Here is a 24529-nt window from a genome sequence, read left to right as displayed (position 1 = left end):
GCTAGAGCTCATAAGAAAGATTCAAACATTAACTGTGTGAAGAAGGCAATTAGTGTTTGTACAATATATTGAAAATTAGCCCGAGGCATACTGGAACAATACATGTTTTACACATGTATATTTTTCATCTAATTCCATAGTTTATATTATATCTGGACATAGATACTTCTAAAGGCCACCAAATTAATTCAAACTGTGAAAGAGGTTGTGATTGTCTATAGAAAGGGGTTTTTTTTAAACTATGATGTAGTTGGTTTTACACTGTATATTTAATCACTCAAAGGAAAAGCCTTTTCTACTGCTGTAGTATGTCAAGGAAGCTTATCTGCATATAAACAGCAAAATGAGACCTCTCTTGTGTTACAAAGCTTTAACTTTTGTGGTTTAAAAGTTGAGCATTTCTAAAAATGTCCTAATTATATCACTCTGATAAAAGGAAATACTCCTCTCACTTTGTCATGGAGTGATACTTTCCATAGGTTTTAAAGCTGTCATAGGAGTAGGAAAAAAGCTGTCGTAGTCATAGGAATCAGTGGAAAACTTTTATTTTCGTAACTGTTGGGGAGTCCAATTACAAGGTGCAACCACCACATTAACTGTCTTAAAGATTGTGCATCCATTATCATGAGTGTTTTGCCCACAGTTTGATAGGAATTAAGGTCACAAGAAGGACCATTTTCCTGAAGGGGAGAAACAGGAATTGGTGCAACCATGGATAGAGTACCAGTTAAAAACTTGGGAGTATTTTCTGAAAATATAGGTACAGTCATAGTCTGTTAAGGAAAATACTACTTTTTGACTGTACTCAGTTAGTGTTTGATTCTAACAGGACACGGCACAAACCGAAAGAAATGGTTTGTGAGGGTCCTGTGCTGTAATAGGCACAAACGTACTTTCTGCAGTTCATGGTGTTAAAGTGTTTGTTGTTTATGTGCATTATTATTGAAAACTTTCAGGAAGACTAGCTGAAACTTGTTTGTTTGTTTGTTTCTACAAGAGAATACACTAGAGTGCAAATCAATGTGGGATCTTAGATGGAGGGATATGATGCCTTGCCATAACAGGTAGAAGAGAGCATATGGTTTTGGTAATGAGCTAATAAGAGCAATTAACCTTATAATGCACTAATTTGTTGGTGTCAGTTGTTTATAAACTGGGTAATAAAGATATTTTAACATTCTGTAGGTTTATAGGAGATTAGTGAAATCAGGCTGCATTTTTCAAGTTAATGCCTAACAGTACTCAAGTGATAGTGTAACATAAAATTAGCAGAGAGTAAAATGTTCAGAATACTATGTGGTGTGTCTAACCAATATAATCACAAATCTATAAATACATAGTATAGTTTAAAGAAATAAAAGCTTGTGTTAAAGGTTTTCATTAGAAGAGGGACTGTTTTCACAGGACATGGTCACGGATCTATCATTCAGCTTGTTCTTGTCACCTTGCAAAGATTATAATGTAAACTATTTCCAGGATTATTTAATGTAAAAAAGAATTTTGAACTTACCCCCTTCTTCATGCTCTGCAAACAGACAGCATTTCTTATAACAACTTCTATGTAATTGTTCAGAAGGATGAACCTCATAAAGGAATGGGTTTGTTTTAACAGCAAACACCATTGTCAGGGTTTTTTTGGAAGAAGTTAAGTCACTTCCTACAGAAATTCCAGCTTCTCTAATAGGAGTTACTGTGTTTTCCTGGCAAACATAGAAACTGGGTACAAATAAGCAAGTAGCTCGCCCCACAAACTGCACCCACAAGAAGAGCCTTTTTTATTTCATTCTCTGTCAGCTCCTCGCGTTGCAGGTGGGGTAATTTTGACAGTCGTTGTTGTCCAGTTGGGCACCTTGCTGCAAAGGTAAGTGACACCAAGGGTTGAATGATCTTTATTTTGCAGATACTTTGGTTTCTAGGTTAGAGATGGGAGAAGGATGGTTTCCCCATAATATTTTTAAATTTGATTCTATAAATTTTGTCAGTCAGCTTTTGGGCTCCTGTTGTTGTGCAATATTTGTTTTGCAAACATTTGTCTATTTATTGACAGTGTCCCAAAAGGGACCTCTAAATCAGTTTGCTTGTGTATTTAATTTGAGCATGTAAAATATGATATGTTGTGGTTATTAGTGTTTTGTCTGTACTTCCTGGTTTACTGTTATTTGCCCAATTTTTACTTTATATGTGAGTTACAGACATTTTTATTGAATTTAGCTAGTGATAACCATAATGAGTTGTTGCTGCTTTTTCTTTATCCTGACTTTGAAAGCCAAGACAATATTTTTTTTTCTTTGGGGTTTTCTGCAGAGACTTCCATGAAACCCTTCTGTAAAAATTTGTGGTCTTGTTTTTTTCTCTTTCATTGAATTGACTGAACAATGTATTTGCTGGTGCAGCATTCACTGAATATGAGGACTCTTTTGCTTTATTAGACTTGACAGTGTTTAAACAATACTAATTCTCATACCCAGCTGGCTTTTCAGTTGATTTCTGTACTCTCTGTTGCTGTGTAAAACAAGCTGGAACATTAAAAACAACTTGGCATGCTACCCTCTGGAGACTTGTTATTCTTTAGAGAAAAATCAAATAAGTGTAAAATTTTCTGGTTTTTTTCTTCATATATTTTTCTTCTGGATCTTTAAATGATATTTCAGTTTACTCACAGCTTTTGTACATGTTGGGACGCTAATTTGCAAATACACACTTTTAAAAAGCAGTTTTCATTTTATAGTGAAATTTGCTAGTTTGCACATTTGTTTACAGGAATAAATGTCTCTCTCTTCATCTAAACCAGAATATACCAGCTTTAAAATCATGTTCAAGATGTACGTAAATGTGCTCTTTTAACCCAGCTAAAATTTTGCATATTTAAAATGTGTTTACTAAATAGTCAATGAACATTTCTGTATGTTAGTAATTTGTTTTACCTGCTTATTTTAACAGTATTGAAGCAGCCTGAAGTTTTGAGCTAAATATTAGAATCAGAATTCCTGGAGAGAGTGAGACATAAAAAGCATTTTTCTGCCCTGTAAATGTCAATATTGAAGTCACACCTTTAGACAAATCCAAGCCTTAAAACATATGCTCCTGAAAAATGAATTTTCTCTGCTCTAGAAGAGTCATCTGTGATGGGCCTCAGCCATTGTTGAGGTGACCATTGTAGCACAAGTCCTTTAGAGGCTGCTTAATTGCATATGAATTTCAGTTTATTGTGAAATACCAACTTTCTGAAACCCAAATTGGATTCCTCATCCACTCAACCTCCCCAGATACTCAGGTAGTCCTGCAGCTGGGGTAAGGATTTGAGGTGCTCAGTTGTCATGGGTCAAGTGAAAGGTCTGGTCAAAGCTGGTCTTAACTTCAAGGAATCAGTGCTTTCTGATGAACATTTATAATATGTTTGGCCATAATGTCTTCCTATAATCTTTTCACTTTTTGCACAGAAGCCAGGTAGCCACCCCTTGTGTTCTTTTTTGCCACTTGTACGAAATGTGTGCTAGTAACTGTTTCACACAACGTCATGGAACTCCATGTTGTGTGTACACAGTCACTTGGAGTCATTGTAGGAAATGTTTTATGAATGATTAATGGTTTTGATCACACAATATTTCACTTAAGGAATTTTTTTTTTTTTTTAATTTACTACAGCTGGTCTGAAAACCCAGTAGAATGGAAGTTTCAAAAGACAAGACAAACCTGGCTTCTCTTGCACATGTATGATAAAGAGAAGGTTTGTATTAACTCTGCTTTTTCTCAGAACAGATATAGTATGAAGTTTTATACATTAGTTGCAGCTACTCTTTATTAACCAAAAGTTGCTAGTAGTAGCCATGCACTTTTCTAATAATTTTTTAATAATTTGTAAGTCAATTACTTTGCTTTTAACCAAAATGCTGAATCATTTTAGTTACTTGCAATTAATCTTTTTGTTTTGTTCATTATCATTCTCCTGTATATGCTGGATTTTTATACTTGATATATGTCAAACATAAATAGAGCAGTTTCATGTTTTATATAAATCTGGAGCTTACTGAGAATTTGAGTCATATCCTTAATTTGGATTTCTGAATGTGGAACCCAGTACTCTAAACCATGATTCTCATATTGCTTCAGATATCTCTGGCTCCATATAAGATGTACAGCCATATTGCCAAGATGTTAAAATAGCTTTCTCATTAAAATATAAGTGAAACCTGATGTTGATTGTGAAAAGCATGAAGTATAACCAGAAGCAAGGCTTGGCATCATTACTGAAATCTATTCATTTCATAACTTAAAAACCAACATAGACTGAATTGCCAATAAGCATCTGACCATCATGGTATCGAATGGGGGTTTCAGGTCATTCCTTTTGTTGTGTAATAGAACAAACATCTATCCATTTGCACAGTGCCTTACTTGATGATTCTTTTACTTGATGTTCAGTTAGTTTTGGCTGATTTTTTGTGTGCACTTAAACATTTAAGCATACCAATCCTCCTGACCCAAATTACTCAGCAGCTCTTAAGCCAATCACCTGACATAGGGTGTTACCTTTATGATTAAAAATAATTTTAGAGAGACAGATAATTAAAAGTGGAGTTTCATGAAGGCAAAAATGTTCACACTGTCATACTTTAAAAAGATTAGTTGCAGAATACAAATTTGATTGTATTCTGCAACTTTTGATTGTATTCTGGATTGTATCCAGGTTGTTTGCACTATCTTCTATTTTTAAGTTTCTCCTTTATCAACCTTTCAAAATCAATGTATGCTCTTTAAAGCTACCTAGAGATTGTTTTACAGGCAGAATGATGTTTTTACTTTTTTACCTGTTTACTTTGGATTTTGTGTTGAAATACACTGGGAAATAATTAACTGTAAGCATTTGTTTTATATATCAAAACACAGTTTAACTCCTTATTTCTCAACACTGAAATGAAACTTCATTTCTATTTTGTTTTAAATCTGATGAAAGCACTATCATTTATTTAAATTCACATATTTTGTAGTTTAATAATCAGAGATGCATTGGATATGAGCTTTAGATAATGATTAACATCTGCATCCAGATTCAGTAAAGTTAGTAGAACTGCTCAAGTGCTTATAATTAAGCATATGATGAAGTCTCTTTCTTCATCAGGACTGTGTGGAGGGCAGACCAGCTTCTTTTGAAATTTTTTTTTTTTTTTTTTTTTAGTACCCAAATGCAACTTCCTGTCCATTACAGAATAAAATCTGTTGGATATCCAAGCATGACTAAAATACAAAAGCAAACATGAGTTTCTTTCCTTCCTAAGCCACATCTTTGATCTCCTAGTGTCACTTGGATGCCTACTGAAAAGTCATGCAACGGACTGAATTGAGTTTCCTGAGCTGATATGCCTCTTTCTGTAAGAAATAAGTTGAGGTTTTAAAGTCCTTTGCAACATGAGGGTTTTTTTAAATCCCTTTAAAATCCATCTGGTGATGGCTTCCAAGTCAAGCCTGTATACCTACAATGTATATACTTCTTCAGGATCCAGTATAAAATAAACACTAGCTCATTTGTTGATCTTTGTCATCTGGCACAGCATTTTTAGAACCCAACTATATCAGCTGTCTTCAGCTTCTGGACTGCAAGGCCCTGGAGGGGTTTCTGAAGCTTCCTCAAAAGGTGACTGAGAAAAGTGAGCTTGGCAGCTGGAGTTCTCTGTGCAGATATCTGCATTTGCTTTGCAAAATATGTGGGTATCTGCAAGTCTAAAAAGCCTGAAAACTCTTGAGTTACACAGTATAATTTAAAAGTGATAACTGTTCTTTTCCTGCTACTGTTTTGTGGTGTTTCCCCACTTTTCCCCGATGACAGTAATTATTTCACTTTGGGATGTTTCCATATTAGTCACCTCCAGTGCATGTTATTAGGTAGTTAGAACAGAGGCAAGGTTAGTGTGTGAGAGAGAGAAAAAAAAAACAACAAGAAAAAGGTCAAAACAGTTTAACAAAATAATAATAATAAAATCCCATAAGCATCACTTCCACTTGCCAGGGCCCTGGTGGGAGATCTTGATATCCAATTTCAAGCTGTCCCAAAAACTGATCTTAGAAGAAGGATTGTGTTTCTTCTTGTAAAACCTTGCCAAGAGTCCCTGAAATTTCAGCTCTTGTACTACTGTATTTGAAGAATTAAAATTTGGATTTCATTAACTTTTTGCTGGCACGTTCTGTGTTCAGTCCTTGCTATGGCTCTATTGGATACGTGAGTTAGGGGAAATATGATATTATCTTGCCTGTGTGATACTGTATGGTAAGCTCATGCTGAAATAAACCTAATACCTGTGTTAAAGAAAAAAATCAGACTTTTTAAAACACTTGAGTACTTATCCTTAGGGCCAATTGCTAAATGTTTTCTAGGCTTCAGGCAGCCATATGTCTGTCTGCACACTTAGTATTTCTAAGTTTAGAATAGGCTTTTAATTGCCCCTTCAAGCACTTTGCTTAAATGATATAATAATAACTGTAATTCCACAGAGTGAGGTATGACTATACCGGGAGGTCTGAGAACAAGAGGTGTAAATTATGTAGATAATTTGGCTAAGCTTTGAAACAGAGAAATGTTGCTGAGCTTTAAAAACCTGGTACTGAGCAACTGCATTAAAGGAGCACTAGCATGCTGAAATTGTTTGTGTCTGAGTGGTTTTGTCTGTTATTAGTACCAGTTTACTGTGAATAAAAAGGTTTCAAAAATATAGACATTTTTCATTATGTTTAAATGTGTTTGATTCATATATTATAGCAACACTTTATATATCATCCATTTCAGTGTCAGTCACTGTAAAATTAAATATTTTTTTTTGTATCTGTATTGTTTCTTTAAGGCGAGAATGTTTGTGTGAAGAATTAGAAGTTCTTCCATAGGGTGTAAGTTATGAGGCTGAATGCAGACTTCAGTTTTGATTTATTACTTTGTAATATCACTGATCAATGAAGGCAGTGTTGGAATATTCTTTCTTCCTCTTCTTTTGGAGTGATAGAAGTTTTAGTGATCAAAGTTATGCTGCCAAATGTCGATGGAGAAATAAGTTGTAAATTAAGTATCTGTTGAAGCTCTGTCTTCTCTGAAATGTTGATACTTTGCAGAATTGAAACAGCCCCCAAATAATTAGTCTCCAGTCCTTTAAATACTTACGTATGTGTTTAAATTGACTTATGTCAAGTATGCCTTTTAAAGTTATATGTGTAAAGTTAAACATGGAGAAAAATATTTGCAGGATTAGGTCATTTTAACATCTCCTGGTTCACAGTAAAAATATTCTCTCATTGGCTGAAACCTGTTCCACAGATATACAATGCAAAGTTAAGTTATACTTCAACGTAGATCTGTTCTCCTGATACTTTTGAAAATACATCAGTTTGAAATACTGAATAAATCATTCAAAAGTCTTTGCTAGGTTATTGCCATGATTATTTAATGTAATGGTCATTTAAATTGTATGTTGTACCAGATAAGTTAAAATTTAACCTATGACTAGTTAATTAGAAAGGGAGTGAAATGGGGATAATGCAACTGTAGGTGACTAAACTGCTTTTAATGTTGGGCATGTTAGTAGAGCCTATCAGTTTTAGTCAGCATGATTTAAAAATTATTTCCATATGTCTGAATTCAATTTGTTTTTCAAATTAAATTCTATTCCTTTGTATAAGGATTCTATCAAAGTGCTTGATGGTGGGTGGTATCTGGTCTTAGCAAACAAGTAACTTTGGGTAGGGATAAGGGTATTTCCAGCAAAATTCTTTCCTCAGACATGTGCATGTAATTCTGACTGGATTTACTAAGGTTTTCATACATGTTTCCAAAAGTTGGATTTGGCTAGTGGTTTTTTTTATTTCCAACAACCCTCACAGCCTTGAGCTCACTGTCAGGGAGTGTTTGTATTTGCTGATCAGTATTTCCACATCTGCTTAGAATTTCCTCTCAGATGCTTTGCCCATCTGAGCACATGACAGTCCTCTCACCAGGGTCCATCCCTCCTGGCAGCCTGAACCTTGGCAAGAAGCGCTTCTGCTCAGAGGTGGGCATTGGCAAACGCAAAAGACCATGCAGTTCTCCTGATTATCTTTCAGGTGATGCTTTGACATGGTTGTGAGTGAGTATTGAGGAAGAAGAAAATAAAGCTTTTTTTTTTTCAAATTCCCTGTTTTGTTTTGTTTTTATTTAAAGGTTCCAGACAAATATTTCACCATTTTGCTGGATTATCTGCAAGGACTTCAGGGCAATGCACGAGACATAACTGTGCAGAAAGCTGAAGCTTTTATGAAGGAATTTGATGGTTCTGATGCAGAAGACCCAAACCTGCTGGAGAAGTGCGAGCGCATACGACAAGTTCTACAACTGCTGTCTTGAGAGTATTTTTGTGTCTGAATGGTTGCCTGGTGGAGGAAAGGATAAGATGTTTAATACAGAGGCTATAAATTAGTTGTAAAGATGTATCTTCTAATACAAATCCTAATACTGAATTTTCAGATTTTGTACTCATAATTTTTTCTAATTGCAAATATTTATCTTATTTGGAGGTAATGATATAAAAATAACGTATTGGTCCATAGATGTGCTATTAAAAGTAATCTTACTGCCTATCTTTAGAAAAATAAACCTCTCTTTCATGTTAGTTTTTCTCCACCTCCCCTTGTAATTACTGTTAAATAAGAGGAGCTTTGCAGTTCTTAATAAGAAGAGCAAAGGAATCAACGAAAAGCCTGGAGGGTCTTTTACAATGGCAGCTTTTAAAATGAACATACAGTACAGTGCTTACTCAGCCAGCTGTAATCTATCACTTTCAGCTTTAGAAGTATGTCATTTGGATTTGGGAAAGATCATTTTCAGTCTGTTGAACACGGGTTGTATAACACAGTTGCTTATTAGTACTTCACACAGTGATCTGGAGATACCATCAGCTTTGTTAGTTTTCTTTTTGTATTTTAAAGTTTTCAAATGCCTTATGGCAATTGTTTAGATATTCAGATAATGCACAGATGGGAACAGATCAAATCCTTTGACTATACGTAGTGAAATAATCTGATTGTACCTAAACTTACCCTATGATGAGAAGTGCTGTGCTGCATCATTTTGTATCTAGCCTGCCAATACTGCATTTTCATCTTTCTCTTGTAATTGGCATCCAAAAGAGTTCGTTCATGTTCATTCACTTTGACATGGGACATTTGTCTCTTATGAATGTGCTGAAAATGAGGCTTTCAAGTAAAAACCAAGGATTTTAATTACTCAAAAGTTGGATGATTGGCTTATTTAGTAACACTTGTATTCAGACAGCATTTTTGATCTGATTCTTTAATGTTTCTGCAAATGTTGTTCATGCTTTATTAATAAGAACTACATGAAATGTGAAGTGTTTTAGAAGAGTGGCTGTCTTGGGGAATTATGGCTTAATTTGGATGGGTGAAGGAGGGGAACATCTCTGGATATGCAGGCCTAATTTTTCAATAAGAACCATTTGAGGGGATTTGACAGCCTTCAGAGTTATGGATTACAACACATCTTTAAAAGTATGAAATGTATTACTAGTAACAAATAACTTCTGCTTTCTGACTTCTTGAAGATGATGTTTTCAGCCAAAAAAAGACTGGAGGCCAGCACGCCCTGCTCTAACACAGTAACTGGGATGGAGTTCAGTGCAACGATGAGCAGAAATCAGCGGCAATGTCAGTGGTTTGTCAGCAGCTCAGGTGCTGTCCCTGGACCATGGGGTGACAGCTGGGTGCGGGCTGCAGGGGATGCATGCAGTGGCAAAGCCTTTCTGAGGCCCAAAGCTATAGAAAACTGATCTCCCAGTGTAAAAGTTGGTGGAAAGGATCTGTAATAAAAAGAAGTGATACTGACATTTAGTGAACTCATAAAAGATCATTGGATCTTATATTTTATGTCTGAGAATATGCAGCTGGGAAAAACTACTGTCACTCCAAGCCGAAGCTGATGCTTTCATTTTTTTCCATCGGGGAAAAATAGGAATTTCTCAGGGATGAAGTTTTCAAAGGGTCATTTTGCGACATTATGGTTGCATTTTAAGTGTCACAGAAGAATTTGTGTTCTCTCTTAAGATACTTGAAAAATCACCATTTTTTATTTCTCTGTCACACAAACATGTGGATCCTCATTGTGCACTTAATATAACTTGTGGCTTAAAAGCGCAAGCACATTGCAACCATATTTTGGAAGAGTCTTGTAAAAAAGATTGTAAAGATAAAGTCTGGGCAAAAAGATGTAATTGTTGCTATGGTTGTGTTTGGTAGAGAAGGCAGAGTACGATGTTTTCTATGTGTCTCTTGATGTAAGGTACTGTTCAATAGTCAGTGGTGCCTGGAAATCAGGAAAAAAGACTTATAAAACTGCTTTGTATTTTTACTGTATATGTCTTGGGTTTTGAAGGTCAGTATGAAATATTTTAAGTGTTGTCTTATACTTCATGTTGTTGTGCAAACAGGAAGGGCCACTTAATTGCATTTCACTTTTTTACTTTGCCCCTTTACTTAAAGAACCTTCAACCTGTTGGCAAACAAGTCATCTTCAAAACACCCGTGAAACGTCAAAACAAACACCTTTTTTGAAGACATGTATTGCTAGGCTTATTTTAAAGACAAGATTGTGAGGACCCAGACAGCTTACCTGACACAGCTTGCAAATGCAATAACATCTCTGGCAATCAAATTCGGTCTTTTCCATATTCTAACTACCAGGCCAGCTTCTGCTTCCTGCTCAGCTTGACATTTTAATCTAGGCATTTACATTGCATGATGAATAAGTATAGCAATATTTCCTCCATCATGTATTTTAAATGATGTATTTTAAATTTTTAAGTGTATAATCAGTTATTGAATTCCTGTAGCTGATTGAAGCTGTACAGAAAGACACAGTCTGGCACTTCATGCACTTTATTTTGTCATTTAGTCATGTAGAATTTTCAAATCTCGACCTTGCTTGCAACTTAGGCAATCGTATGGATACAGATAGGAGAAAATCATGTCGTTGCCTCCATTTAAATCAGTCTACTGCATTCATAAAAGTTGCATCCAAGGCTAGAACTAACATTGTGTACAGACTGACAAATTGCATCTTAATCTGCCTACACTAATTGTCTTCTAGTTGAGTTAATCTCTGTTGTGTAGCTCTGGTTAGAAGAATTAGTATCCTAAGAGAATGCTGAAGTCAGGACTTCTAGGCAAAATAAAGGAACATTAATTACTTAGAATTGCTTAAAGCTGGAGCTGTGCCTCTAATGGAAGTACTAATAACTCAAAATTTGACAGTGTAAAAAGTTCCCTTTAGTTTGGCTGATCCTTTGTGTGGATTGTGCAGCTTCTTGGTTCTCCACTGTCTGCCTGCTATTTTAATTTGTTATCACCGTTGTAAAATTACTGGGTAAATGAATTCTCTGTTCTTATTTGGAAAGGGTGTGTCCAAGTTGTTGAATGTGTAGTTTATTTCCTTATTTCCTCTGACTGGAGAATAGCCTTGCTGTGTTTCTGTTGATTTTAAATCAAGGTGACTCTTGACTCACCTCCTGTCATTTCAGATAGCTTGGAGATGCAATTCTTTGTTATGAGCTTGGGGTTTTTGTTTGTTTGTTTTAAAACTTTTGCCACCGAGTAAGGCAAAGTAACGAACGTTAAAATTGACTCACATTTCTGCAAATCAGTGTCAGAAAAACAGTCATAAAAGAGATTTAAGTTGCAAAGTCAAGTGCTCAGAAAATTAGAAAACACAAGAATGGAAATTGTCTGTGTAATTTTAATTTTACTCCTTCACCCACATGTAGTATGATATGCAACCTCTAATTATATCATCAGTGCTGTATTTTTCATTGTGTATAACTGATAAGTAATTTATTCAGTGTTTTCCATGCAGTTCGGCTGCTGCTGCTTTGATTTTCAAAATTTAGGTCTACAAAGTAGCACTAAAGCTGGAGAAATAACTTTACTGTTTGGATTTGATCCTGCACAGAGGAAGTAAGTAGGAACTTTCCTATTAATCTGGTATAGGAACCAGTCATAGATGTTTCATCACAAATGTTCCCTTTAAAACATATTTTACTGTTCAGATTCATTTACAGTCAAAATACTGAATTGATGTTACTTAATTTAAACCCAGTTTTGTTGACATAAAACTTTCCAGTGGCTTATTCTGGTTTAGCCTTTGGTTTCCTTTTATGTCTTCCTTTCTGTACAGCTGAATGAGCTAGTTATTTCTGTCCCTGCAAATAGGAATATTAGTTGTTTACAGTAATTCCAATCATACAAGGACACAATTAAATGTCCTTGCCTTTGCAGGACAAGCTTGTTTTAGCAGTGATTTATAATTACATTCTATTTTAAATTCTTCATAAGAACATACATAGTCAACAACTTAAAAAATAATATTTTTTTAAAATATGTTGGGGTTTTTTTTTTCCCCTACAAGGAGCAGGGAATACCAAACTAAATAAAACTAATAAGTAAATGGTGGGGGAAGGGCAAAGCAAAACAGTGGTTTATCCTTCTTTGTCAAAACAAAACTGAATAAGAAGCTTGTGCTACTCAGAAAGTTTGACTGGTGTTGCAGGCACAAGAGGGAGGGCCCTTGGGTTAAGAACAGAACATTCATACAGTTGCTCTTATTGATTCGCCCCCTGCCCTCCCCCCATATATGCAAAAAATTTTTGGCATTCCCCAAACAAAACCCACGAAAACACCTACGTCAAAAAGTTAAATAGGTTTCAAAATCAAATACTTAAAGGTCAAGAAATGCCACATGTATGCAAATGGCCAGAAGAATTAAAATTCTACCTCTGTGCCTCCAGCCTGGAAACTGAATGAAGGGGGATTGTTAAAAGCAAACAATCAAAAAACCCCGAGATAATGTGAGCACATAGTTAAAGATTGCCAGTTACCCTCCTGTTCCTAGGAAGGTGGCATTACATTTCCTGTTAGCTGTAGTTATTCAGATTTTTTTTTAAAGAATGTTTGCTGCTAATTGAAATATCATGTAGCCTTTTGCTGTGACAACTTACATCTATTCTCCTCATGGTCCCACGTGTGAAATTGTAAGCCCTGGGACACAGGATCCATCACTCTCATTTTCTTATAAATAACTAGACCTTGGTACGGCACTGTGAAAATCATCATTTGCTGTTGAGCTCCTTTGGACCCAGAGAAGGATGTTGTCACTGTGTTTCCCTGAACTGGTCTAGAGGTACTACAGGCTTTGGCAGTGTCCTTTGTGTCAGCCAGGCTTTCTTAAGCTCCATGAAATTGCCCGAATCCAGGGCAGTGATGCTGTGTATGGAATTTGACAAGTGAGCTGTGGCCTTTGTCTGTGGAGCACTTTGAGTTCTGAGGCTGCAGGATCTCAGCTGGTCAGGATGCTCAGCCCACAGCTTAATACCTTTCTTTGCCTTGCTGCCCATTTTCAGTCTTGGGCTGCTGAGAGTTGCAACCATTTTATTTGTCTACTTTCTGTGAGCTTAATTTGACTAAACAAATTGTTTTAAAGCTATTTTGGCATATTGAAAGCTTAAGCTACAGGCATAGTGCTTCTCTGGTAGCATAGATACATGTAAATACACTCTATGGGTTTCACAAAGATAGTAGCCTTTATTAGAAGCTCTTGCAAGATCCTGGAAATGACTGACCAGCACCCTGATTTACCTTGTTAAATAAGACTGGTATTTCCGTGAGCTGTCACAAATCTATGCTAGCAGATAGGCACGACAGCCAGCCAAGAAACCATGTATGGGCATCAAACATACCACAGGGCAAGGATGACAGTCGGGAACATAACCTCCTGAAGTTGCCTGGTTAAGGCAAGATGCCACCTGGCACAAATCCTGGCTGCCATAAGGTTAAAAATAACAAATAGTATCCCTATTACATAAGGAAATCTTTTGTCCTTGGTTAATGGGGCACTGTGATAGAATAAATGTGGAGCATCTCTGCACTCTTAGTTGTGGTTAGTGCTTAGGGCCAAAACAGCTGCGAATACCAGGGCTGATTGTAAGAACGGTCCCATGTACAAACTGCTGGTGTTAAACAGGGGAGATCTGTGTGAAATTCCAGTCTCTAGGCATGTCCACAGCAGCATCAAACCAGCTCACTGCACTGGTGACATCTCAGCCCTGGGAAAGACTTCTTGTCCCTTTTTGTGATGATCTTGTTACTATAACACGATCGTGTTGACAGGCTGAAAGAGTTGGGGCTGTTCAGCCTGGAGAAGAGAAGGCTCCGGGGAGATCTTATAGCGGCCTCCCAGTACCTGAAGGGGCTACAAGAAAGCTGGGGAAGGACTTTTCATAAGGACAACTAATGACAAAACAAGGGGAAATGAGTTTAAGCTGAAAGAGGGGAAGTTTAGATTAGATATTAGGAAGAAGTTTTTCCCTGTGAGGGTGGTCAGACACTGGAACAGGTTGCCCAAGGAAGTTGTGGATGCTCCTCCCTGGAAGTGTTGAAGGCCAGGTTGGATGAGGCTTTGAGCAACCTGGTCTAGTGGAAGGTGTCCCTGCTGATGGCAGGGGGATTGGAACTGGATGATCTTTAAGGTCCCTTCCAACCCAAACCATTCTATGGTTTTATAACATAAATACAGAATATCTGAATGTTCAAAGCAGCCTGTAAACCCTCTGGGTGGCTGCAGGTCATTGACCACATTCTGCTGCTTATTGCAATGAAATAGATAATGGAGAAGCTGCTGAAGTTATTGAGGATGAACTTGAAACTCACCCCAGAAGCGCGATCTCTTTTAACCCCACCTTATCTGCCTGCCGGTCACTTCCAGTCCCACGAAGGAAACACCTGCTTTGGTTTCAGTTAAAGAATTAATCTGAAATGATAGTAATGCTCAAGTTTTCCTTTGAGTCCTTCTTCCTCTCCTTCTGATCACACTCAATGTGAAGCACTGTCTGTGATGAACCTGCACCCTGCGTCCAAGCCAAATTCTCCTGTTTCAGTGACACCTTTGAGGACAGTCAAAAGCAACACTTATTTCCAGTTTGACCGCACAGCTCTGCCTGTACCTGTCACCTCTTTGTAGACTACGATGCCTTTCAGGTCAGTACAGCTGTTGTTTGGTAACCCTCACCAAAAATTTTTGTAAGGTTCCGGTGCTTGTTGTAAGCAGGAGCATTCATCAGCAGGTGGTCCTCACATTGCCCTTCTAGGTCCTCAGCTCTGCCCACATCATCTCTGTGCACTCAATGATCTGCTTCTGCTATCCATCTTTTTGTGCAAAAGTGCTTTCTGGTGCTTGCCACTTCAGCTAGGATAACAGAAGGCATTGGGGATTTAAAGGTCTTGGTATGTCATAGTCATAAGAACTGAATGATCCTGAAAATTCACCCTGAATTCCTTCAAGATGGCTCTGGATTTCTGTCTCCATCAACTCTTCCCTGGGGTTATATGCCATCGAGCACATTCAGACCTTACATCTAGATGTGTTATGTGCTTTTGTTTGGAACAGATGATGCCAGTCTGAGCCTCACCCCAGACTGCTGTAACTTGTAGAAATCAGAGGAGATGGCAGAGATTAGTTAAGCACTTTAAAAACTACCTTCTGACTAAAAAGAAACCTTCAAACAAAAGGTCATCAGTGCTCTGATGATGCCTGTGAGCTTCTGCCTCATGTTTGGGTAGTGGAACAAGTGTCGGTGCTTTCCAGCATTCAGTCCATGTATTTCCTTCCCTGTGCTCCTGTATTCAGGTTTCCAGGCGGTATCACCTTCAGGACAATGGTTCTCTAGGTTGTCCCTTCATGTACAGGAACTCTTACTGGCCAAATTACCCCACCCCTTGTGCAGTTGGCTGCAGGGGTTTGAAGGGCAAGCATGGTGAAGGTACAGTCACAGTGAAATGCTGCTCTTAGAAATGGTGATCTCCTTGTGTTCTGACCTCAATCAGAACTCAATCTGTTGCCAGATATTTTTATTATCAAAAAGAAAACCCTTTAGATAATTTTAATTTCCAGTGCTTTTAATATGCTGTTTAATCTCAGAGATGGAAGTTTTGCAGTGAGTGGATGGTTGCATTATGAATATTACACCAGCATCCTTCTTTCCTTCTCTGAGCTCCTGAGCAGATTAGAACTCATTTTAACCGATACACAGAGAAGTTCAGCTGACTGATTTAGCAAAGATGAGGAGGAAAACAACTCATCAAAGCTAGCAAATGCAGAAGTTAACTTTTGTTTCAAAACAAACAGGTATATCTATCTGGATTCTGAGTCTATGATATTTAAATAAAACTAATTAAAAAAATATCACCTGTGCAGCAATATGGCATGAAAGAGTTCTCTGCACTTTCTGATATTGTATTACTTTTCTTTTGAAGAGCCAAGAGTGCCAACTGTAGAATACAGTGTATGGAAGGAAAACTACAGTGAACTCGACAATTATTTCCAGAGATTGGTTCAATCCTAGAAAATATTCATTGGCTCTCAAAGGGGGAACTCCTGGGGTTTTTTTTTAGTTTCCTAAATCCCCTTTTTTATTATTATTATTTCAGCTGTCTTTGGACAAAGGCAGGGGAAAAAAAAGTGACCGCAGGGAGATCAAGAGTACATCTTTGACATTGTTTAATGAGAAAATACCGACTCATGTTGAATTACCCCATTAAGGCGAGGCAGACAGAGTGTCTCAGCTCATTTTCGTTTGGGGTTTCTTTTTCTGAGGAGGTCCCAGTAGAAGATAAAAGCATGGCAGGTGAGTCCTGGTTTATGCTGCTCCCTACACCAGTGTTACAGATGGTTGCTGCTCCGAGAGAAGAACGCAGGGAATGTGACAAATGCGGTCCTTCTGCAAACAGCACGTCTTGCACGCTTTTCTGCTCTGCTTGTGCTGATGTTCCCCATCCTTGTTAACAGAATGGCCTTTCAGCCAGCAGAATGTATCCATCAACCTTTATTTGCATCATTGCTGCGGCTGTGGGTCTTGTATACCTCGTAAAATTGCTTTAATGGTCAAATTAAACTTTTGACCTGCTATACAGCTGCAAGCCACTGGTGTTTTGAATTGTCTGCAGGAAAACTTCGGAAGATGCTCTGTGGACTCCAGCATTGGACCTGGCAAAGGGCGACAGGCAGGTAATGGAAAACACAAGCTTCAGACATTTCAGACAGGAAGCAAATTTCACTGTCATGTTGAACTGTGTGAGTGATGATTGAAAATGGCACTACAGCATGCATGCCTTGGTGTCAGGTCCCATGTCAATTCCTGATACTTTGGGGAGGTTTGGTTGGGGTTTTTTTTTGAGAACTGAAAGGTATTTCAAGTTCAGCCAGTTACAGGAAGATCATTATCAGTCCCACAAAACCTTTTGCTGCAGAGATTTGAAAATGACCAAATACCGTGTCCTGCTGCAGCAGCCCCATGGAGTAAAATGTGCTGTAGCACTTCCGAGTGATTTTTTGATACTTAGAAATGATAAAATAATTGTCTCTGAGGAAGGAAGACAGATGTCTCAGCTGGCTTATCTAGAAAATCCTGCTATTTCTCTCAGACATGACCTTTACCTAGGTCATTTTAGCTTTCTTGCATCTCAACTAGATCATTATGATGGGCACTGGTTTGATATACCCTTGAAATGGACTGAAAATCCAGCCCAAGCTGTTTTGTGGATAGAAGAAAGTAAAATGCTTATAGTCCTGTTCTGATTGTCAGGATGCTAAAGCTATAATTCAAGTAATTAGGCTTAGTATATAAAGCCCTTCGTAATCCAAGTCTTAAGAATCTGAAAGGTCACTTGTGGTCCAATAATCCTGAATAGTAAATGTGATGAGCTAGTGGTGACTGTCTTGATCCTAAAGCACCTCCTAAAATAAATGCTGGTCTCTGCCCCAAAAGCATATGCACCTTATTTCAGCTTGATCCAAGAGGCTGTGCAAAGAATGAGCACTTTGACTGTTGCACATCATGCAACACTGGGTTTTTTGGAAACTATTTTAATAACTGGACCAAAGAAATAGACAGGAAGATGTTCAAGGTTTTAAAGACACACTCTCCTGTGGCTGCAGTGGTCCAGTGGAGAGATCTCTGCTGCAGGCTGCTCATCACCAAGATCCCTCAAATCCTCCCCAAAATCTGCCAGTGCAGCTGCTCATGTAAATAAAATGGGCAAAGGTGGCTTCGGTGATGGGAACAGCAGGGCTTTGCTCATCCCCTGGTGCTGACAGCAGTGTCAGAGGTCACTCATACAAGAGAGTGATCACACAAGTGATGGGGACGGTGGGTGTGAGGAGAGGGTAACATCTGGCCAGGGGTGCAGCAGCTGGCATTAAGCAGGCAGGGGCTGAGGAGATCTGGCAGATCCCAGGTAACCGTAGCCCAGCTGTCAGCAGCTCACAGGGATCCAAAGGGCAGCGGCTTTACAGAGCCACCCAGAAAGGGGGTTTGGTACCTGGTGGTGCAGGCAGGATGGCTGCGTGGAAAGAGCCCTGGGGTAGTTTTGTGGGAGGAAAGGACACGTGGCAATGTGGGAGACCCTGAGGATGCAGGCATGCACTGATGGATCATTTACCGGGTCGATTCCATGTAACATGGAGCTTGTGCTTTGCTACATTGCAATTAGGGAGCTCAGTTCTTTACCCATCTCCTCAGGAAGATACCAGAGAGGTAAAGAAATGGAAAAAATGGGAACATTTAACCATTTATGGGATCACTTGTAATTTCCCCTCTTGGTACCTGACACTGCTTTTCATCCATGTTGTTGTGCTGAGGGTGGTTAGATGCCAGCTGGGAGGAGGGCTGGATGACTTTTTTTTCCTTCTTTAATATCTCCTTGCCTTTCAATTTGTTCAGTATTTGGAGTGATTTCATCTTTATATTGTATTTATTCAGTGGTGCTCTGGATATGGTTATTTTTGTGCCCTGAAGGGCCTACTTTTCCATTCCATATTAATATATAACTTCTATTACCATCAAGGCACAGTGCATGCATAAAGGAGCACTGAATAGCTAAACTGGACTTAAATACCTGTGACCTCTTGGCTTTTCTATATGGAATGATTATTAATATTCTGTTCTTGCCATTTTTCATCAGAGGATGCTGCCACACAAGGCATAGCTGGGGAGGTCTGATCATCCCTTTATTACAGCAGGGAAAAATAGGGGGAAAGAGATTAAAAGATTTGCCAGGAACACAGAGCAATCAGTGGCTGTGCTGAAAATAGACACCAGGCTCCTGGTTTCCATTCCCCAAATCTGGCCTGTAGACAACATGACTATATTAAAAATGTAAATGCAAATATAGAAAATATTTCCTTTTTCAGACCTTCTCCATTAACATTTTGTGTCCTTTTGACTCTGTGCTTCACAGAATAAGCTGGTAGCAGTTGCATCAAAGACTCAGCAACCAGATGGGCTGCGCTCACTGAATGTAGGAAAGGAAACTGGACTGAACCACCAAAACCTCAGAGTGACCAAAAACCTCATGGCAGAAGGTGGGGAGGAGGCTTGTGTCTATTTTGAGACAGGAAAGTATTCAGTAGCTGTAGGCTACTGTACAAAATACTTTGATTACTGTATTTAAGGAAGCCAAAAGTGATACTGTTGTGACAGTGAGTCCCTCAGCCTTTGTATTCTAGAAAATATTCTCTCTTGTAATGCACCGCAGATACAGAGTTGGCAGCTTAAGGACATGCAGGCATTTTAACTGTTTGGTGTTAAGTTTGCAGATGATGAGTAAATCAAACACAACTGAGGTCTGACATCCATAACCAGAAGGGAGTAGTGAATTGATTCTCGCTGAGGTACCACACAGCTGCAGGGCCTCTTGCTCTTCAAGCCAGAGGTACTGGCAGTACCAGTACTGGTCTCATTCCTTTGGGTTTGTCCCAGCTTTATTTCTGTTCCCATGTTGTTCCTCTATGCTGTAAACAGGCTTGATGATCAAAAAAATAAAAATAGCATGTGGATGCAACCCAACCAAACAGCCAGAGTAAACTTCGTGGGAGAAACTGGATTTAGAAATGCAGCCCTGAGTCATGCCAAAGAGAGTCCGTGTTAAAGGCTTTTTTAAGAAGAAGTTAGAAAGCATTTTCCTTTTAAAGACACTTCCCTGTGCTCATTACAGCAAATGCTGCAAATTAGGGCTAACTTCTGCCAGTCTCACCCTTGTGCATGTTTTAGTGTGAGCAAGGTATGAGCTGTAGCTGTGCTTGATCAGAAATCCCCCATGGAGCTGGTGATGGCAGCACACGGTTCACTATCATGTCCAGGAAAACTGTGAACACCACACACTGGGACACCTGAAAGAGAAAGTGAGTGTTATGGGAGCCTGTGTAGGGGACTGAACCCCCCTGCAGCGTGTCTCACACTCCTACTGTTGTTAGTGGTGAGCTGTAATGGACGCTAATGGTAAAACTCAGCTGATGTCAGAGGGACAGAGTTGGCCTTGGTGAAGTTAATGCATCTTCCCCAAGACATCTCGTCCCAGAGCTCAGCTCTTTCTGAATCCCTTTCCACTTGGCAGAAGCCCAAAGTAAGTGAGATGAGATTAAATCTAAACCTTGGTGGCAAGCTGAGGACATCCCCTGTTCTCTGGAGTTAGGAAGCATCTTGATCTAATGAGTTCTGGGACCAAGTGGTGCTTCCTGCAGGTCACTTACCTGCTTGGAGAGCGGGGATGTGGTGGTGATGTGGGAGTGGCACCTCATGGGTTACAGGTCTGGGGTAACAGCCCAGCTAACCTGCATGGATGTGCTTAGCTCTGGTTGTGGGGTCAGTCAAGAGCTGAGATAAAGATGGGAATTTCTTCTTGCAATTTTTTTTTTTTTTTTTGAGATTACTGTGGGCTCTTCTTTATAAAAGGGAGAATACTTGCAAATATGTCACAGTGACTTAGAAGATTTTATTACAACAGCTAGATTTACATTATCATAACTATAAAATTACAATACATAATTGTAATTATGGGGACGGTGGGTGTGAGGAGAGAGTAACATCTGGCCAGGGGTGCAGCAGCTGGCATTAAGCAGGCAGGGGCTGAGGAGATCTGGCAGATCCCAGGTAACCGTAGCCCAGCTGTCAGCAGCTCACAGGGATCCAAAGGGCAGCGGCTTTACAGAGCCACCCAGAAAGGGGGTTTGGTACCTACTTCTGGCTTTGCTTCCCACCATCTCCTGTTTCACTAAGGCTTTGGAGCTCTGAGATTATTTTAATGGCCAGGAAATCCTGTTCAGAAGAGATCTTTTGTGTTGTTTTCATGCTCACAGCTGATATGATAGCAAGAAAAAAGCAGTTTTAATTAGCAAAATTGATGCCTTTTCCCTTTTTTACTGGCTTAGGAGAGCAAAAGTTTCACTGATGAAGACTGAAAGCGATGCAATTTTCAACAGTCAGCCAGCAGCCTCTGAAATACATCCACATTTTGTGAGGGTAATAATATTGTAGCCACCAATGCTGATTTTTTTTTTTACGGGTTCAAGAACATATGTCTCTGACCTAATTAGACTTTTACTGGCTAATGGTTTATGGAGCAAACCTCTGAGGATTTTTTGCCTGGTTCCTGATGAATTGCTAGCAAGAAGGAAATGAAGCTGGCTAGAGCTGTGATCCTTCTTTAAACGGGCAAGCGCCTCGTTCACTTACTGCAGGTTGATAACTGTCCGTGCTGTTAACCTGGGCAGATAATACTGCCACATTTTAACTTAAAATTACTGACTGGGTTAAATATTAATCTGTAACCTCAGAAGAGCACGGTGCTCCCTTGGCTGGTGATGCAGGGTGGTGATACATGAACATTTCTGAACCCCACCATTTGCAAATCCCTAAAATGCTTCCAGGGGAGGTCTGGGTTTGTTTAAAACAGCTCTGGAATGGAGATGGGCTTGTTTCTCAGTATTGCCACTGCTGAGGTCACAGGTTTAAAACCACAGGCTGGATTTTGCAACTGCAAGTCATGTTTCAAGTGCTCCATGGTTGATAAAATATCCAAATTGTGATAGATGGAGTTACTTTATTATCTGCTGGGGGCACGTTTACTGTTGTCACCCTTTTTGGTATGGCTGTTAGTGATAACTGCGATTCTACTCATGTTTCTGTCACTGTCTCACATGGCCTTTGAACTAATCTTTTCCCTTTTCCATCTGGATTTTCCTTCTGTAAAGCAGGGATAATGGTGTTTCTTTAGCTGGAGTGTACTTCACATTCAAGTGAAGGGTAAAATGCTGCCACTGGAGAACAGCAAGCACCCCTGAAATGAGTGATGGACCCCAGGAACCCAGAAATATGATGGGGCTTTTTAAACGACAGTCACCACAGGACTGTAGAAGCTTGTATCCCGCTTCACACCATTTAAGCACTTTAACCTTCCTCTGCCAAATGCCTGGCCTGCAGCTCTGAACAGAACACCCCAAGCCCCTCCAAACTCCGTAAGAGCTGGTGTCCCCAGGCTCTGTTACGAGACACAAGTTCACAATAGGCAGCTCCCACCTGGAAGACAAAGCTTGAGCGTGGATTAACGACTTAAAGGTTCTTGCTGGTTTCAAGCTCAACAGCATTTTGGCTGTGCAAGGCATGGAGGGGTTGGGTGGTGGGGTTCGGGACGGAGCTTGCCCCAGCTTTGCTGCACCAGGCTGTCATGGCCATCGGCACGTGTTAATTAGCTGAAGAGAAAGGTCCAAGGCAGCTCGTGCTGCTTCAAAGGGCTGTTCAGGGGAACATTGAAAACACAGCTTACAGGAAAAATAAATGGAGAAGGGCTTAGTTTTTTCCTGTGGCAGCCTGCAAGCTGCAGCCACGGAGCAGAGAAAGTGCTGCTGAGGCCACCCACACCAGAGGGCTGCTGGCCCCTTCCTGGCTGGTCAGCCCTCCATGTGGGTCCTGCACCCTCCTGCTGATCCCACCAGCTTCCCGGGGCATGTCCCCCCAGTACTCTCCTGCTTGCTTGAGAGGGGCTGTGTGGAGATGGTGAGGAGAAACCCACACATGGGCAGGGCAGGAAAGAAAGAATGGTGTTTTCAAGGTTGCAACTTGAAAAACCCGACCTGGAGACTTGACCTTTTTATCTTGGCAAGGTTGGCTTTTGTTTGGTGTGTAGCAATGCAGGACTGTGGAGGTGGGAGGATTTACCTGCCCATGATTTCATGTTTGCTTTGGAAGAACTGCTGCTCTCAGGCTCTGGCAATGCTGGGAAGGCAGCAGTGGTGTGAGGATGTGTCCCAGGCTGGTACAGGGTGATGTGGGCAGCAGAGGTGGCTGTTTCTGCAGTGCTGGGGACAGCCATGTGGCTTTGCTGCCCAGGCACAGGCTCAGATGAGCAGAGCTTTCTGTGCAGTTAAACACTGGGCTGCCCGTGGGTACCATCAGGGAGCAGATCAGGGTGGGAAGCAGGTTTTTTTTTGTCAAGAAAAAGAAGGAGGAGAAACTGAAATCTTCATATAGAAAGAGAGGAGTGGAAAAGTATTTATCTTAAATACATTGCACTTGTGCGTAATTAAGTGCCAGCTGAAACTTGGGATTGAAGCTTCAAGGATCAGATACCAGGCAGATGGGATGAGAATTTGAAAAGCACAACAAATCCTGCTTTAAAATGTGCTGCAGCTGGGTTTGCCAGTGGTGCTGGGGAAGGTGGAGCCCAGTGTGATGATGAAGAGCAAACCCTCAGAAAAGAGTGAAAGGTCTGAGAGCAAAGTTTCTGCCAGGCTGGCCCCTGGAGAGAGTAAATATCTCAGCCCAGTGCTCATCAGGGAAAGCAGCTTCAGACTGGAGCTGCCAAGTGTGCTAGGGGAGGGGACGGGGCATTCACCTCTGCTGCGAGGTTATTTCATTGTACTCCCCTTGAAAAATACTCTAGAATCAAAGAAATGGGCAACCTGGCTTGGGACTAAGGCCTTTTTCTCTAAAGGAGAAATGAAATTCTTTCTGCCCCCCAGATGCCCAGAAGGGACATTAATTCATTGGAGAGGCTGGGGATGCAGCTGCGCGTGACAGGGACTTTGCTGCAGAGGAGGAGAACACACCCCAGACCCCAACGTGCCCTGTGTGCCACTGACTGCTGTACATGCTGGGGAATAACCTGATGATTCTCAAAAATGCCAGGTGACACTTTAGGGGACAGATATAAATTTGATAAGGTGTATCAGATTTTATAAGTCTTATCAGATTTTATAACTGATAAGATTTATCCCCCTGATGAGTGTAGTTGTGACTACCACAGTGCAAGATTTTGAGGGCTCTCTCTCCTGATCCCGCAGGAGCAGGGCTCGAGCCACGTGCTGTTCCTGAGGCCCCTTGCTGTGCAAAGTTACAGTAGGATGCATCCAGAAATGGTGATTATCACAGTCTGAAGTTTAACCCCACCTGACCATTGCTGGCTCCAAGGGCAGATGCAGGGAAGGAGACCTTGGTTTCTGCTCTCTAGTCCTCTTTGTCCAAGAATGGCTGATTTGGAAGGGCTTGACCTCCAAATAATTATGCACAGCCCAAGGAATTATTTCCTTTCCCAACTACAAATCCATGGGTGGTTCTGTCCTGGGGCACTCTGTGTAAGGGCTTTTCTTTCTGTAATTTCTCCTGTGACTTCTGACATGACCCTG

The 24529-nt window shown here is 40.0% G+C and overlaps 1 protein-coding gene across 1 annotated transcript in view; it reads left to right on the top strand.

Moving 5' to 3' along the window:
* The window catches only part of CHLSN (cholesin), a 33437-nt gene extending 25078 nt beyond the window's left edge, over positions 1–8359 (top strand). The window contains exons 4-5 of the mRNA XM_010176191.2: positions 3646–3727; positions 8177–8359. Coding sequence (XP_010174493.2) covers positions 3646–3727; positions 8177–8359 — 265 coding nt within the window. The remainder of the gene's footprint in view (positions 1–3645; positions 3728–8176) is intronic.
* Positions 8360–24529: the final 16170 nt, after the last annotated feature.

This window comes from Antrostomus carolinensis, unplaced genomic scaffold, assembly GCF_000700745.2.
Source record: "Antrostomus carolinensis isolate BGI_N321 unplaced genomic scaffold, ASM70074v2 scaffold7339, whole genome shotgun sequence".
In the NCBI taxonomy this organism is placed as follows: Eukaryota; Metazoa; Chordata; class Aves; order Caprimulgiformes; family Caprimulgidae; genus Antrostomus; species Antrostomus carolinensis.
This window is presented reverse-complemented; position numbering and strand designations above follow the sequence as displayed.